The 17355-nt window shown below is 46.2% G+C and overlaps 1 protein-coding gene across 1 annotated transcript in view; it reads right to left on the bottom strand.

Annotated features, from left to right (window-relative positions):
* Positions 2690–17355, bottom strand: part of WDR59 (WD repeat domain 59) — an 87174-nt gene continuing 72508 nt past the window's right edge. The window contains 7 exon segments of the mRNA XM_021093785.1: positions 2690–3497; positions 3500–3535; positions 12435–12577; positions 12737–12863; positions 14364–14436; positions 14529–14679; positions 15946–16058. Of these exon segments, the coding sequence (XP_020949444.1) occupies positions 3301–3497; positions 3500–3535; positions 12435–12577; positions 12737–12863; positions 14364–14436; positions 14529–14679; positions 15946–16058 (840 nt within the window). The 3' untranslated portion in view covers positions 2690–3300.

The raw sequence follows: 17355 nt of genomic DNA, 5'->3' as shown, positions 1-17355 counted from the left end.
AACCCACTGAGCGAGGCCAGAGTTGAACCTGCAACCTCATGGTTCCTAGTTGGATTCGTTTCTGCTGTGCCATGATGGGAAGTCCTAAATGCATTTTTATATTAGATGAAAAATGTTTTAATAATGAGAGCAGGATTGATTCTATCTATGTGGCGTGACACCATCTGAGTTTGAAAGAACACTGAGACAGGGGCACAAAATCAAGCTGGTGGCCCAGAAGGGTCACCCTTTCCCTCGTTCCTTCCAGGAGGCCCCTAAGAAACTTTCCGTTTCTGATGCACAAAGAAGGCTGCTAGCCCCTGCTTTCCTTGCCAGGCTCAAAGGTACTTTGGAACACAGCTTGTATTATTTTTAAAAACAACCAGAAAAGGATTTAAGTGTTTGTAACAATCTATTTGGAAATCGAAAGAATATTGATCATGGCCAGCATCCAGACTAAAATATTTCTAAACATGAATATTTTTAAAATATTAGACTTTTGTTCCAGTAACTTGGAATTTTTTTTAAAAAGCACATATTGAATGAAGACAGTATGCAATGTCTTTAAGCATTCAATTTCTTAATGCCCATTATTAAGGGGCTTTAGAAGACAAAGTTCCTATAACACAAAACATCTACTTCTTGTTGGGGACAGACAAGGGCAGATTTTGACATCAGCTTGAGCAGTGGGGGAACAGGCGAAGATTGTTCTCTGCAAATGATGTGATTGCACTGAGAGACACAACAGACCCTTCAGCTCAGGGTAAATTCGTCAAGCTCTTCTGTGGGGTCAACACAAACAAGGGAACAAGAAGCAGTGAACAAACTGGGGTTTCCTTGGCCCCCTCCTTTATCAGCCTCCCATGTACGTACCACACGGAGTTACCCAGCCCACTTGGCAGACAGACTGGCACCTTACCTCGGATCACAGCCCAGGGTTCAACCTTTGCTCCACTGCACGGGATCCAGGCTTTTCTCATGTAATGGTGTTTTGCGCCCTATAACACAAGGATGATGTTCATATGAGCATCATTCGGAACAGGACTTTTTGGTTTTGCTTTTGTTTTTTTTACCACTTTTCATGTTCACATTAAACATATTAAGCATATTTCTGCCAAGCTACGCCGTCTTCCTAGTTAGCTTTTTGTCTTTTTTGGTAGATGCAAACTATTACATTTATTGTTTTTATAGCATTTTTTATTACTCAATTATATTTATAGTTGTACAACGATCATTATAACCCGATTTTATAGCATTTCCATCCCAAACCCATAGCACATCCCCCCAGCCCCCAACCTGTCTCATCTGTTCTGCAAAGAAGTTCATTGTGTCCTTTTAGATTCCATGTGTAAGTGAAAGCATTTGATATTGGTGTCTCCTTGTCTGACTGACTTCACTTAGCACGCTAATTTCTACATCCATCCATGTTGCTGCAAATGCCGTTATTTCTTTCCTTTTAGTGGCTGAGTAATATTCCATTGTGTATATGTACCAGAACAGGACTTCAAAAACGTTCTGACCACAACCTTCTGTAAGAAATCAATTTACCTTGTGATCCATTAGACATGTGCAGGTGTGTGCATGTACGCTTCAAACAAGTTACACAAAACAATGTTTATCCTTACCGGTAAGTTCTGATATTTTTCTTCTCTATTTCATTTTCTTCTTCCTTTTTTTTTTTTTTTTTTTTTTGGCAATGCCCATGACACATGGATGTTCCTGGGCTAGGTAACAAACCCATGCCTCAGCGGTGACTGGAGCCACAGCAGTGAAAATGCTGTAGATCCTTAACTTGCTGAGCCACCAAGGAACCTCCTCTATTACATCCCTTAAAAATTCTGTAGAAAATACAAAAAAATAAAAATAAAATAAAATGGAGTTCCCGTTGTGGCTCAGTGGTTAATGAATCTGACTAGGAACCATGAGGTTGCGGGTTCGATCCCTGGCCTTGCTCAGTGGGTTAAGGATCCGGTGTTGCCGTGAGCTGTGGTGTAGGTCGCAGACGCGGCTCGGGTCCCGCGTTGCTGTGGCTCTGGCCTAGGCCAGTGGCTACAGCTCTGATTCGACCCCTAGCCTGGGAACCTCCATATGCTGTGGGAGCGGCCCTAGAAACGGCAAAGAAAAAAGAAAATTCTGGGCTTTATCCACTAGGTTGATTTCACCATCTATTAATGGGTCCAGCCCTGTAGTTTAAACACAGTTGATGTACACTTTTGTATTTTGAGAAATGGAGTTCCATTTCTTAAGCTAATCATTTTGGAAGTATAAAATTCTAAGAAAGAAATATAATTTCAGTCGAAATAACAAAAAGAAGACTTCTCTTTCCTGGCACATACAAAGTGGGAAGCTTTGAGAATCACTCTGAAGAACTCGTGAACAGATAAATACGGGTCGAACCCCCAAGGAAGGAGCCCAAGGAAGAATGAAGACGTGTCCTGGAGCCCAGCCAAGCTAAGCAGCAGCAACGGGGCCCTCTCACAGCAGTGCTGTCGCGTAATCTCATTTCCCGTTTGCTAAAATAAATTATCTTTAAAAACTCTCAGGGTTGGGAAGAACCTTAAATGTTCAATTCTATTTTCCCTGTCAGATGACAAAAGCAAAGCACCATTTCCTTTGGGGGGAAAAAAAAATCTGAACACTGACTTGGGTCCCATCCCAAAGAGTTAATTTCAATTAGAAGTAGAATTAAAAAAAAAAAAAAAAAAGATTCTTTAAAATGTTGTTCAACTTCCTCATTCCTTATTTTTTCAAATGATTATTAGAATTTTATTCTCCAAGGGGAGCAGCTAGAAGTAACAAACAAACAAAAAAAATACATCTTAAGGATCCTTAAGTACATTACATATTTATAATTTGTTTCATATTTTAAAAGGCCACATTCCATCCGTTCATTAAATGCACCAACTTATGTCATAGGCCCATTTGTCAACTCAATTAGTCCACTGTCCTTTGGTTCAGGAGACTGTCCTTTGCAGCCGACCTTGGTCTCTGTGATGACAACAGAAAGGATGCTGTTTCGTGGTTTAAAGTTAATATCATAAAGGTAAACACAGCTCTGGAGGCAGGTGCTTTTCTCCAAGGAAACTTCCAGCTGTCTGCGCAGCGCTGCACATCTGCCTGTGTCCTCCTCCACCGCCACCCACCTCACCGCCACCCGCAAAGGAGAAGGCAAAGGCTCATGAGCAGCTGGCGCCGTGTCACCACAGAGGGGGACATGTCCTGGTCTAGCTGGAGGTGGCTTCTGGAGCCTCTCTCCTGGCAGAGCTGTCACGGCAGTGACGGGGTCCTCTGGGATTTCCAACAACTCCCCAGGCCAGAAGCTCAGAAAGTGCTTTCAAGCAGGCAGTGGCACCCACACCCGGTGGGACACACCTCCTGGGTCCGAAACCATTCCATCATGTGGCTGGTGTGTCCCCCATGCCCGCAGGTCAGGCAGAAATTGGACGAGCCCCGCACGGCCACGTGGCAGATGGCGCACTGGAAGGTGAAGCCTTTGCAGATGGCACACTGCGTGCCCGGACCTCACTCCGGCAGTGGCTGCAGTACACGCCGAACTCTGGAGGGGGGGAAACGGCCAAAAAGAGAGACACGATGAGTTTCCTTCTGCAAAAGAGAACTGCACTTTGTAAGCTAAGAAAGATGCACTCTCTTTGGGATTCTGGAGGATCCTATCAGACCGTTTTGTTTCAATGGCAGAACCCCTTCGACAGTCTCACTCAGTCTTATTTATACAGAGGAGCTTCTGCACCGCAGGGGCAGGGCGCAGGCAGAGGGTGTGGCAGGCGCCTGGCCCTCTGAGGCCCTGGGTCGGAACCCCCGGAGCTTGCAGTCATGGCGGCTGCATCTTGTTCTCTTCCCACCCCAACAGCTACGAGGCCTGGCGCAGCTAGGGGGCCGTTAACAAACGTCTGCTCAAAGTACTGATGGACTCAGTCCACACCCAGCGGGAGCTGGCCGATCTTACAGTCTCTTCCCTACCTGCCTGCCAGTGACCCAGACGGACAGAGTCAGGACACGGCAGTGCAGGGGAAAGCGGTCAGGATCGCCCAGCTCCACTGGTCCCCAGCTTCCTCTGCATGTTCCAGTCTGCTTCGGCCACAGCCCTGAGTCCAGGCAGCCCACGCTGACTGCCCAGTCCCGGGATCATCCCCTGCTGTCCTGAGGCCCTCCTCTCCCTGCCCACCTTCCACGATGCCACCCTCCCACGTGCTCCAGTGATCTTCCCGGAACGGTGCCCTAACCAAACCCCACTGCCTCTCAGCCTCCAAAGGAAAGCCCGTTTCTGTCTTAAGTTCTAAGGATGGAGGAGCAGGAGCCGAATTACTGCACATTATGAAAGCCTTTGGTTTGTGTTCCCATTAAAAACTGATTCGTTTATATTCCTTAAATTTCCTGTACTAGCTTTATTGGTTTGGTAAGATTCAACATTTAAAACTGTAGAAGTGTAAAAAGAGTGTGTTCAAGGAATTTGAATTATAGTAACGTGTCTTTTTAAAAGGGTTGTTCTTTGGCACTTGAGATAACTGTAAATGTAAACTTAATTATTCTTAATTTCTATGAGTAAAATGATTAAAATATCATCTCTCTGAAAAACTGAATCTATCATTAGTAATCGTGTTTGTTTTTAGTGTGTCACTTAAACATAATTTTAGTATCCTTATTAACTCTAAGACCTTGAACTAATATTTCATTTAACTAATGAATTATTTTTGGGGTTGTGGACAATTTCTAAATGGATATAAATTTCCAAAGATACAAAATACAATAAAACACTAAGTCACTGTGCATGATCTTAATGTTTCTCTCTGGCCTCGTACTGCTACATATAATGAAATGACCACTAGTTAACAGTTAGGAAGAATGTGTGATCACTCTGTGCCTTGCTGGTGAACACGCTAACTTTTCCCACTCTCAGAAGTACCAAGGGGTGTGAAATGTGTTCACAATCACTTAGACGTGTACAGTCTCCAGAGACTGAACCAAGAAGAAAGAGAAATATCAAAAAGGCCAATTACCAGTAATGAAATCAAAGTAGTAATTTTAAAACTCCCAACCAACCAAAGTGCAGGACTAGAGGGCTTCACAGGTGAATTCTACCAAACATTCAGGGGAGAGGTAACACCCTTCTCAAACGATTACAAAAAATTACAGAGGAATCAACACTCTGTAATTTACAATACCCTGGTATCAAAATCAGACAAAGACATCACAGAAACAGAAAATTACAGGTCAATATCACAGAGGAACGTAGATGCAAACATCTTCAACAAAATATTTGCAAACTAATCCAACAATACATTAAAAGGATCATACAACATGATCAAGTGGAATTTATCCCAGGGACTCAAGGATTTCCAAATATCCGGAAATCAATAACATGATACAACACATTATCACACAGAAGAATAAAAACCATATGACCAGAGTTCCCATCATGGCTCAGCGGAGACAGATCTGACTAGCATCCATGAGAACACAGGTTCGATCCCTGGCCTCAATCAATGGGTTAAGACTTCAGCGTTGCCATAAGCTGTGGTGTAGGTCGCAGACTCGGCTCAGATCTGGCTTTGCTGTGGCTCTGGTGTAGGCCGGCGGCTACGGCTCTAATTATACCCCTAGTCTGGGAACCTCTATATGCTGTGGGTGCGGCCCTAAAAAGACAAAAAAAAAAAAAAAAAAGAAAGAAAGAAAAAGAAAACCATGTGACTGTATCAACAGATGCAGATCAGGAGCAAGATAAGGATGCCCACTCCCGTAACTTTTGTTCAAAATAGTACTGTAAATCCTAGCCACAGCAATCAGACATGAAAAAGAAATAAAAGGAATCCAAACTGGGAAGGAAGAAGCAAAAATGTCACTATCTGCAGATGACATGGCACCATTCACAGAAAATCCTAAAGACACCATCAGAAAACTACTAGAGCTCATCAAAGAATTCAGTAAAGTTGCAGGATATAAAATTAAAATACAGAAATCTCTTGCACTGCTATATACTGATAACAAACTATCAGAAAAAGAAATTAAGGAAACAATTCCATTTACGTCACATCAAAAAGAATAAAATATCTAGGAATAGACCAACCTAAGGAGGTAAAAGACCAGTACTAAGAAAACTAAGGCATGGATGAAAATCACCAAGCTGTCAAGTGCCTTTCATAGGAACACTGACAAACTTGGGGATCTTGGGGAAGGAGGCAGACAACCACAGGCATAGCCTCTGAAGCTGAAATCTGGTAGAGGCAAAATGGATCATTCTTGGTTCCTAAAAGAAAAACTAATAAGAACAATAAAAATAGTGCTGGTACATGGAACAATCAAATTACAATTCCCAAGGCTTTAGGAAACCTCCAAGCAGAAGAGAACTCCAAAGGCTTAGCATCACATAGTTCTAGTTATGTTAACCATGTAGAAGAGCTGAGTGTGTCAACTAACATTATATGGTCAGTGAGACACTAACATCATATGCTGTCACTTACATGTGGAATCTAAAAAAGGATACAATGAACTTCTATGCAGAACAGATACTGACTCACAGACTTCGAAAAACTTATGGTTTCCAAGGAGACAGGTTGGAGGGTGGGGAGAAGGGCTGGGGGTCTGGGATAGAAATGCTATAAAACTGGGTTGTGATGACTGTTGTACAACTATAAATGTAATAAAATCCATTGAGTAAAAAAAAAATAATAATAAACTAACATCACATCACATGCATGTAAATAAAACCAGCCAGGTAAAGAAGACATTAAATTAATAAACCCAAACAGAAAATGGCTGGGTAAAATTTTGGTGAGCAGTTCTGCACCCCTGGGGCAGGAACTGGGGGTGAGGCTGCAACATTCTCGGCCACCATTCTGACCTGGCAGATGACTGAATATCATTTAATTCTTCATATCTTATGTTTCATCTCTCTGACTGTAGTACAGACTTGCCCATACTCCGTGGTAAAACATACCTCAGTGGTAAAAACAAAAACAAAAGTCACCTTTCATATGGAGATTTTCTGAAGAAAGGATATTCTGTTGAGCATTATCCCCTCAAAATAAATGACGTCTTGAGTCTTTCTATATCTATAAATATCTAATCCCCTAAATGAAAACGTTATTCCTCAAATCTTGCCACCAATACGGGATGCCCCTGGTGGATGTGCTACGTCCAAGAGGAAAATGCTGGTCTTCCATCAGGACGGGACCGGCTTACATCCTCATCATATTCAATACCCGCCGTGTCCTGTGTTTGGGCAGTCTGACTCTTCCAAAGGAAAAACTTTAAGGATGAAACACATAATGTTTTTGTCTATGACTCCTTCACAATCCACCCCATTCCCACTTTTAAACATTTTGTGATATTCTTTGTAATGGTTCTAGGACATGCTGTTCATTCTTTTTGTTTGTTTGGCTTTGGGCCATGCCCATGGCACACAGAAGTTCCCAGGCCAGGAACTGAGCCTGTGCCGAAGCAGTGACCAGAGTCACTGCAGTAACAACGCTGAATCCTTAACCCATTGCACCACCAGGGAACTCCTTTTTTTTTTTTTTTTTGTCTTTTTTGCCTTTTTAGGGATGTGCCCATGGCATATGGAAGTTCCCAGGCTAGGAGTTGAATCAGTGCTGCAGCTGCCGGCCACAGCCACAGCCAGCAATGTGGGATCCAAACCCTGTCTTCAATCTACACCACAACTCACGGCAACGCCAGGTCCCCAACCCACTGAGGGAGGCCAGGGATTAAACCCACATCCCCATGGATTCTAGTCGGCCTCATCACTGTCTGTCAAATTGGGAAGTCCCCAATCTTCTTGAAAATCATTTAAGTCTTCATAAACTTATGTTTCATCTCTCTGATTGGATTACAGACTTCCTGAACCACCCCCTTCCCAAACTACATCTTGCAGTTTTGTCCAGCCCACAGAACCCAGCAGACCTTGGTAATAGATTTCAATAAAAGTCTAGCCGGCTGATGGATTGTCGCAGCAGTTACATATCTCTGTGATTCATTTATTTGCCTGAAAACTAATTTTAAAAGACAAATTGCTCCAGGCCATCATTAACTTCTCCCAGATACACTTTCATGCATGAAGATACTCTGAAAAATACATTACCCAAATGGGATTTTGTATCTGCATTTCTTCACGTGCACGCACCATATCTGGTCCATGTTAAAATGATCCTTGTTATCCAGTATTTAAGTCTATGTATTACTTTGGTTTGTTTTTTTAAATTGAAACCATGGGTCAGATGACTTAAAGAGTCAAATTATTCTATACATCATGTTACCAAAACCAGCATTCCCTTCCACCCCAACTCCCATCACTCTCTGGAAGAAATTCTTCCAACCTACTTAACTGTTTCTTCTGTTTTTATCTTTCTACCTCTTCAACATGTTTATAAAGCTACTTCTTAGTGGTCACATTTAAGCACTACTGACTTTCCGCGATGGAAATGCTTTCACTCCCCAACCGGCCTCACCTTCCACCTGTCCCTCATCTTCCCCACATGGTTCTGTTACCATTTGGTTGGATCAGTATCATTCTACCATTACTTCTCTAGGTAAAAATTACTCAAGCCAAGCCATGTACCACGATGAAGAGTTTTAAGTTTTCTAAAGAGTGACAGGAAAGACACATATAGAGTGGGCTGAAGACGCTCTGATTTCCGATCTCCTCCAGACCCCACTGAAGTGTCTGTAGAGAGCTTTTCTTTCTTCTTTTTTTTTCCTAGGGCCGAACCCACGGCATACGGAAGTTCCCAGGCTAGGGGTGCAACTGGAGCTATAGCTGCCAGCCTACACCACAGCTGGCCGCGGTAACATCAGATCCAAGCCGTGTCTGCGACCTGCGGCAACGCCAGATCCTTAACCCCTTCTCTCATGTTGAGGAACCGCCCGAGTCGTGGTTCCTAGCCAGATTCGTTTCCGCTGCACGACAGGAACTCCCGTACAGAGCTTTTCTGAAAAGGCGCAATTGTGAAGGAGAAGTAATGTTGGCAATAAAATTGTGGACCTGGGCATCAGCTAGGTTCGTGGCAGCTGATTTTAGAGGGAGAAAGCTGAATCCCGAGCTGGAGGCGGAAAAACAGTAAATGGACATGACAGAGTCCCCAAATGGCTCAGGAGTTAGTGTTACCCGGTCCGTCTTCACGTGGCAGGGAGGTAAGATCTGAAACAGGAGTATTTGGAGTTCCCGTCGTGGCGCAGTGGTTAACGAATCCGACTAGGAACCATGAGGTTGCGGGTTCGGTCCCTGCCCTTGCTCAGTGGGTTAATGATCCGGCATTGCCGTGAGCTGTGGTGTAGGTTGCAGACGTGGCTCGGATCCCGCGTTGCTGTGGCTCTGGCGTAGGCCGGTGGCTACAGCTCCGATTCAACCCCTAGCCTGGGAACCTCCATATGCCGCGGGAGCGGCCCAAGAAATAGCAACAATAACAACAACAACAACAACAAAAAAAAGACAAAAAAAAAAAAAAAAATGAAACAGGAGTATTTTGTGATGGCTTTGCTGGGGTCCCCAGGTCCCCCTCCTAGTCTGCAGAGCAATTATTATTCTTCCTCTGCTCCAGCCAAGAGCTGGAAGTTCATCCTCCAGAAAAGGAGAGCACATTTCCCACTAAAGGGGCTACAAGTCACTAGCAAACAAATGAGGAAAGACCCACAGTTAAAGAGAAGATCCTAGAAGCTTCTAGAGGGAGAAAACAGGTCACACATAAAGAATAAGGAATGTGGAGTTCCCTTTGCAGCTCAGCAGTTAACGAACCCAACTAGGATCCATGAGGATGTGGGTTCGATCCCTGGCCTCGCTCAGTGGGTTAAGGAGACGGCTTTGCTGTGAGCCGTGGTGTAGGTCTTAGATGAGGCTCAGAGCCCACATTGTTGTGGTACAGGCGAGCAGCAACAGCTCTGATGAGACCTCAGCTAGCCTAGGAACCTCCGTATGCCACAGGTGCATCTCTAAAAAGCAAAAGAATTGAAAAATTAAAAAAAATTAAAAGAATAAGGAATATGGATGGCCTCATGCTTCTCAGGAGCAGGGAACTAGACAGTAACAGTGCAGCAGCGCTTTACCCCTCAAGAAAATGCTCCTCTTTCAATCTCCTAGGATCCTAACTGAGAATTTTGCACCCAGATGATCCGCAAAGTGTGAAAGTAAACCTTCAGCCTATCTGAGGAGGAGGAGTGGGTTCAGTCCGGGGAACCAGGGCTGCGGGATGGTAATGAGGGGAGAGGCACCTGACAGACCCAGAGATGGACCGGTCCAGGTTGGAGCTTCAGGGCATTGTCTCCAAGAAGAAAAGATCAAGAAATTATCTAGTGTATTTCAGTATTCAGTGTATTTACAGAAGATTCAGATGTTTGGAGAAGAATTAGCATTCTATATGTAGCTAAGAACAAACAAACCAAAAAACCCACGGCTAATTCTTTTAAAAACAAAATATGCAAGAAAGAAAGGAAGTCATTGAGTTGCCTCCGTGGCTCAGCAGTTAACGAACCTGACTAGGATCGAGGAGGACATGGGTTCCATCCCAGGCCTCGCTCAGTGGGTCAATGATCTGGCGTTGCCGTGAGCTGTGAGATGGGTCACAGATGTGGCTCGGATCTGGTGCTGCTGTGGCTGTGGCTCCAACTCAACCCCTAGCCTGGGAACCTCCATATGCTGCGGGTGCAGCCCTAAAAAAGAAAAAAGAAAAGCTATGTACAGGCACTTTTTTTTTTCAGTGGGGTCTGGAGGAGAGCGGAAATTAATGCATCTTCAGGCCACTCTTTCTATGTATCTTCCCTGTCACTCTTTAGAAACCTTAAAACTCTTTCTCTCAGCTTCTTTGATAACACAGTCTTGCTTTTCCTCAAAACGCATTGCTATCGCTTTCCAAGTCTGTTTCCGGTTCTTCCTCCAAGACTGAAGCTCCACGTCCTGGTTTCTCTCTTGGCCCAGAGGGAGTGGGTCTCTCCGTCTGCTCCCCCCATACTCTTCCGCCCCACCCCCGCTCCCAGGTAAAGGCATTCATTCTCACAGCGTGAACAGCACCATGTGCTGAAGATTCCCGAATTCCTAGTCTTAGCCCTAAACGCTCCTTTAATTAAGCTCCAGACGCACATCCAATTGCTTACAGGATTTCTACAGTCTCAACCTCGCCATCATTTCCAACTGTCCCAAACTGAGTTTTCAGTTTTCTTCCAATCTTTTCTTTTTTGGCTTCTTAGGGCCACCCCTGGAGCATATGGAAGTTCCCAGGCTAGGCGTCGAACTGGAGCTGCAGCTGCCAGCCTACACCACAGCCACAGCAATGCGGGATCCAGGCTGCGTCTGAGACCTACACCGCAGCTCACGGCCATGCCGGATCCTTAACCCACTGAGCAAGGCCAGGGATGGAACTCACTTCATCACGGATATTCATCCTCATGGATGCTAGTCAGCTTTGGTTCTGCTGGGCCACAACGCGAACCCCTCAATCTTTTTTCCCTTACAATATGGCACCACCATCTCCCCAGCTGCTTAAGCTGGGAACTTAGGAATCAAGGGAGTTTCATCTCTTTTCTTCGAGCCCACAACCAACCTGAGAGTAAGTGATACTGAGCCACCGCTAAAACTCACTTGAACTCCGTCCTTCTCTCTCCATCTCCACTGGGTCGTCTGAGACTAGACGGCCCATCTCTCTCTGACTCTCTAACCGTCTTCAAACTGCCTTCCTACCTCTACATCCGCCCTCCGCTAACCCTTTCTTCCTCTAATGGCCAAAGTGATCCTCTTACAATGGAAACCAGAGCTTATCACTCACTTCTTAACGTCCTTCGAAGCTTACCAATGGACTCAGAATACATAATCCAAATTCTTAACCGTGACTTTTGAGTCCCTGACTGTCCTACAGTCTAACTGATGCCTCTCTTGTCACTCGCTGTCTTCTGGCCACCACCGGTTTCCTTCAGGTGGTCACATGAACAAGTCATTTCTCCCCTGGGCCTGCTCCCTCTGCATGGGAGGCCCTTCCTGCTGCACAGATGGCTCCATCCCACCCTTCACACCTGAGCGCCCCAAAGAGGCCTTCCCAATTCACCTCAACGCTTCTTCCAAATGTTCCCCCCACCCCCACCCTGGTCCCTACCCCAACATCCTCTTTGCTGGCTCATAGATACTGACTACAATTTGTAATTCTTTTTCTCCCCCACTGGTCTGTGAGTTCCATGACGGGAAGGAGTGTACCGGTGACTAAGGGGAGTGTGATAAATATTGATAACTGAATAAATATCCCTACTTCCAATCTATCTCCGAGTACTGTCTCTAAAACCTCTTCCCTTACAATAGAAGCGTAATCTTCTCAGGAAACACCAGAGTTTTCAGAAGCTTAAAACAGACTCAAGATGCTTGAGACATGAGAAGCTGGGACGTCAGGCCAAGTATCATGTGATGAACACATCAACTTCCAGGACCTTCCGGAGAGGGACGGGAAAAGAAAGAGACTCATATTCACCGATCCCTTTGTGAGGATCAGGAGGGCAGGAGACAAACTTCAGCACTTCAGCTCGTTTCTCTCTCAGACCCCAGCGGTAGAGGATTTCTCCATAGCACTTCTTAAAGTCATCAAACTGCTGGGTGTTAGCCGGGTCCAGAAGCCTGAATCAAATTCAAGAGACTTCCTGTCAGCTCCTTTAAGAGAAAACACCTTCAATGCCCGACGGCCCTTAATATACCTTTCTTAAAGCGGGCGCCCTGATTTCGGAGAATCTAAGCCTCACGCACCTGCAGCTCCCGCCTGGGAAGGGCGCTCGTTACCTTTTATTTTTATCGTGCTGGTCACGTTCGCGCTCCCGAGGATCGCTGTAGGTCAGACTCCCAAAGCGGATTTCTTCTGGTGAAGACTCTCCCCAAGGGGAAGACATGTGTTCTGTCTCTCTGCCCGCTGAAGAAAATCAAATGGGAAGGGAAGATGGAAATCAGAGACGGCATGGGAAGTACCTGAAAACTCGCATAACACAGCGTGTGTCCAATTTATTGTCGGGAAGAAAAACAAGCCAAGTTACAGATCCTGAGAAATGTGAACTATAGCGAACACTTTCCCAGCCTTCCCTTTGCGTCTAGGTATCTACTAGTACGGTAACCTGATAATTAAGTACACACGGAACGATTAACCAAATTATAATAGAGTGACAAGATTAGGCAAGCATTACTTATTTTCTTCCCTTTTTAAAAATATTATAAGAATGTGTATATATATGTGTGTGACTGGATCAATTTGCTGTACAGGAGAAAAGTGACAGAACACTGTAAATCAACTATAACGGAAAAAATAAAAATCATTAAACAATTATAGTTGATTTACAATGTGCCAATTTCTGCTGTATAGCAAAGTGTACAGCAATGTGTGTGTGTGTGTGTTCATTCTTTTTTTTTTTGTCTTTGTTGTTGTTGCTATTTCTTGGGCTGCTCCCGCGGCATATGGAGGTTCCCAGGCTAGGGGTCGAATCGGAGCTGTAGCCACCGGCCTACGCCAGAGCCACAGCAACGCGGGATCCGAGCCGCGTCTGCAACCTACACCACAGCTCACGGCAACGCCGGATCCTTAACCCACTGAGCAAGGGCAGGGACCGAACTCGCAACCTCATGGTTCCTAGTCGGATTCGTTAACCACTGCGCCACAACAGGAACTCCATGTGTGTTCATTCTTATACTACCTTCCATCAGAGTCTATCCCAAGAAACTAGATATAGTTCCCTGTGCTATACACTAGGACCTCACTGATGGCAGGCATTACTTACAAAACCTCTTTACATGACATGAGAAAATGCTCACGATAAAAAATGGAATAGATCACAAATACACCATGATCCCGCACACACAAAGATGGGAAGAAAATGTTCTGGAACATTAGCAGATGTTATTTTTAGGTAATCATCAACGGTTACTATTTTCTCCACTAATACTTTTTGTTTGTTTTCCTTCACTGGGCATCTGGTACTTTTATAATCAAGAAAATTAAGATCCTTTTTAAAAAGAAAATTTAAAAATCCAGAAAACACAAATATGCCTATGTTATCTCTGGGGCCAGCTGGAATCAGGCTCAGTTTATTCCGCGACCTTGAAGGAGGTGCACGGGACGAGGGAGGTAACAGATGTGGCAGGTGATCCCGCAGGGCCACAGGCAGGAGAAAGGATACGGGTTAGGGTTTGGGCTGGACACTGGGAAGTCCCAGTGTCAGTTTCTCAAGGTCGGGCACAATGTCGTACCAGAAACCAGCCTGTTCAAACACACGAGTCCAGGCCTTGCTGACTACAGCATTTCCGATGAACTCAGTTTAAAGGAAGATGAGAAACCAGGGGAAATCAGGAGACTGTTTATCAACTACAGATAACCCCTTAAGTCACACACCGCATTCAGCACGCCCGGCAGCTCCGTACCAACCTATGTTCCAGCCGCTGGTGTTGAACCCTGGGTCGGACATGCTTGAGCAGGAACCAGAGGAAGTAAAGCTGGGCTGCAGAGCAAACGGGAGCAGCATGAGAACCCATCCCTGGGACGGCTGACCTCCGGGCAAAGTCAGAGGCAGACCAGGAAACCCCAGCTTACGTATCGGCTGTGAGACACCACAAGGTTAGAGGAGCGGCTGGGAAAAGGCCCAAAGGGGTTTGGCACCCCCTGCGGCCGGGACTGGGCTTCAAACACGCTGCACAGCATGGCCAGTGTCTGCACGTCCCGGAGCCGGCAGTAATGAGCCAACCTGGAGAACGGGAGAGTCACGAGCGGGTGTTGCTATCGGGTAGGGAAGGGAGATTTCTCAATTCCGCCTCAAACACCCGCTCAGGACCCAGGGCCTCCCGCATATCCAGGGCTTGGCTGACTCTGAGTCTGGCTAAATCTGTCGTCAAATGACCCACAGAACCAACCTGACACTTCCTGGTGGGCTCAGACCTGAAGGGAGCTTCTCCGAGAACTAAGAAGACTCAACTCCCATCTGAGGGAGGCCACACGCACTCTCGGCCTCCCCGATGCGGGAGGCATCACGCTGCTTTCAGGGGTGGGGAGGGGGGTCCTACTCCCTCCGCTCACGCAACCGGAGGCCCCGTGCAGGTGCTCAGCGAGCACGGTGCCACCATGGGGCGGGGAGTGTGTCGCAGACTCGGAAGGTGGCAGCGTGAGCTACTGAATCAGAACAGCAGGGGAGAGGGCTGCCTTCTAGGTACTCGCACCCCTTTGTGCCTTTCGGGACCACTGGGCTAGACCACGAGGCGCGGCCTCCACGCTGGATGAACACGGATGCTTTCCTACTAAGCAGCGTCTCATCTTTCAAAGCTGTTCTCACACCATCTTTGGAGCCCCCAAAGGAGGCAGGCAGAACAAGCACTAGCAGACCTGCTTGTGAGGACGGGAAGCCTGATCACGCGCCCAGGTCTGGCCTCAACAGGCAAGGAGAGGGAACCTCCACCGGAAGGCCCGGAGTGTCTCCGTCTCCCTGTCAGGACCCAGGTCTCCCTGCCACGGAGGCGCATGTGGTTTTCCAGGTGGGAAACCATTCTGCACATGGTATTTCCAGTGTGCCATACGTCAGTGCAATAAATCAAACGCAAACTCCGTGTTTTTAGGAACTGCCCAGGAGGGTGGATGCATCGGGGCCTTCGGAAAGCACAAAGGCCGGCGTGCACGTCTCTAACCTGCTCTCAGGGGCGAGACACACAGCACCCGAGAAACCTCCCACCTCAAGAGCCCACCTCCTGCGCTGAGACGGACGTGCCTTCTGGGCTGAAGCATGACTCTCTCAAGGACAAGAGTCTCAAGTCCCTGTCATACAGGGTAAGTACTGAATGGTTCCTTCCGCTGTGAGAAGGGAGCTCTCCCGGCGAGCACTGAGGCACCAGAGGAGAGGCCTCACTTCCCCTGCTCAGGCCTCAGGCCTCTGCACCCTCCTCTCAGACGGTGTCGCTGAGAGTGTTCACAGACCTAAAACAGACTTCACTCTTTCTCCTCACTTTTTGCTCTCAAAACCTACAGGGACTCCAGCAGCTGTCGCCCAAATGGATGTCGAGCCCAGGGTGTTTCCAAATCTGGGTCAGACTTCGGACCAAGGCAAAGATCCGTAGCTACTGTAGCCAGTGACCAAACCTGGACAGAACAAAGAGAAACACCCACACTCAGACTGGGGAGCACAGAAGCAGGATGGGAGCGAACCCCCCCTCCCCTCCACACGCAGCCCAAAGCCCTGCTCCTCTGGGGATGGCCAAAGCCAGCTTACTAAAAGGCAGAAACAGAGGCCCCGTGCCAGACCTGCTCAATCAGAATCTGCATTTTAGCCAGATTCTCAGGGGACTCGTATGCATATTTGAGAAACACTAGCCTTTAAAAGTTTTATGGGAGTCCCCACTGTGGCACAGTGGATTAAGAATCCAACTGCAACGGCTTGGGTCGCTGCAGAGGCACAGGTTTGATCCTCAGCCTGGAGCAGTGCATTAAAGGATCTGGTGTTGCTGCATCTGCAGTGTAGGATGCAGCTGTGGTTGGAATCAATCCCGGCCATGGAGCTTCCAATATACCACATGTGCAGCCATCAGAAAAAAAAAAAAAAAAACTTTTATGAAACAAACTTCAGAGAAATGACACTGGCAATAATTTCACCAGGCTGTCTATTTAACCACTAACTCATGTGACTTTTTCCACTGCTTCATTAGTGAATTGTCAGGGAGGAAAAAAAATACACATTTGGTATCACACTTAAGACCTGTCCTCTGCTCGTGGCTTCCATTATAAAAGTTTCAGGATACCTTCTGAAGCTAAAGAAAAATAGACTCAGCTTTCTTTTTGTTGACCTCAAGTCTGAGGAATATCTCCAAATCTGAAAGCTCAGAGTCATCAAGCAGAAACTAATATCCATGAAGTGTCTATTAAATTTAAGATTTAGCACACGCTAAATAGAAATACATCATGCCGGAGTTCCCGTCGTGGCACAGTGGTTAACGAATCCGACTAGGAACCATGAGGTTGCGGGTTCGGTCCCTGCCGTTGCTCAGTGGGTTAACGATCCGGCGTTGCCGTGAGCTGTGGTGTAGGTTGCAGACGCGGCTCGGATCCCGCGTTGCTGTGGCTCTGGCATAAGCCGGTGGCTACAGCTCCGATTCAACCCCTACCCTGGGAACCTCCATATGCCGCGGGAGCGGCCCAAGAAATAGCAAAAAGACAAAAAAAAAAAGAAATACATCATGCCATCAACAGAGCCCCCTCGCCTCCAGACCTTTAAAAATGAAATACTATTTTGGGGAAATCTTTCTTAGCAATACATCACTGTATGCCCACTAAACTATACTCTACTCAGAGAAATTCGAGAGGAAGAAGATACAGACTTTTAATCAAGAAGTATAAAAAAAAGGAAAAAAGAACAAGCAAATAAAAATATCAAAAAACAGAG

Source organism: Sus scrofa, chromosome 6 (assembly GCF_000003025.6).
Source record: "Sus scrofa isolate TJ Tabasco breed Duroc chromosome 6, Sscrofa11.1, whole genome shotgun sequence".
NCBI lineage: Eukaryota > Metazoa > Chordata > Mammalia > Artiodactyla > Suidae > Sus > Sus scrofa.
Note: the sequence above shows the minus strand (reverse complement) of the source record. Positions and strands in the feature narration are given on the sequence as shown.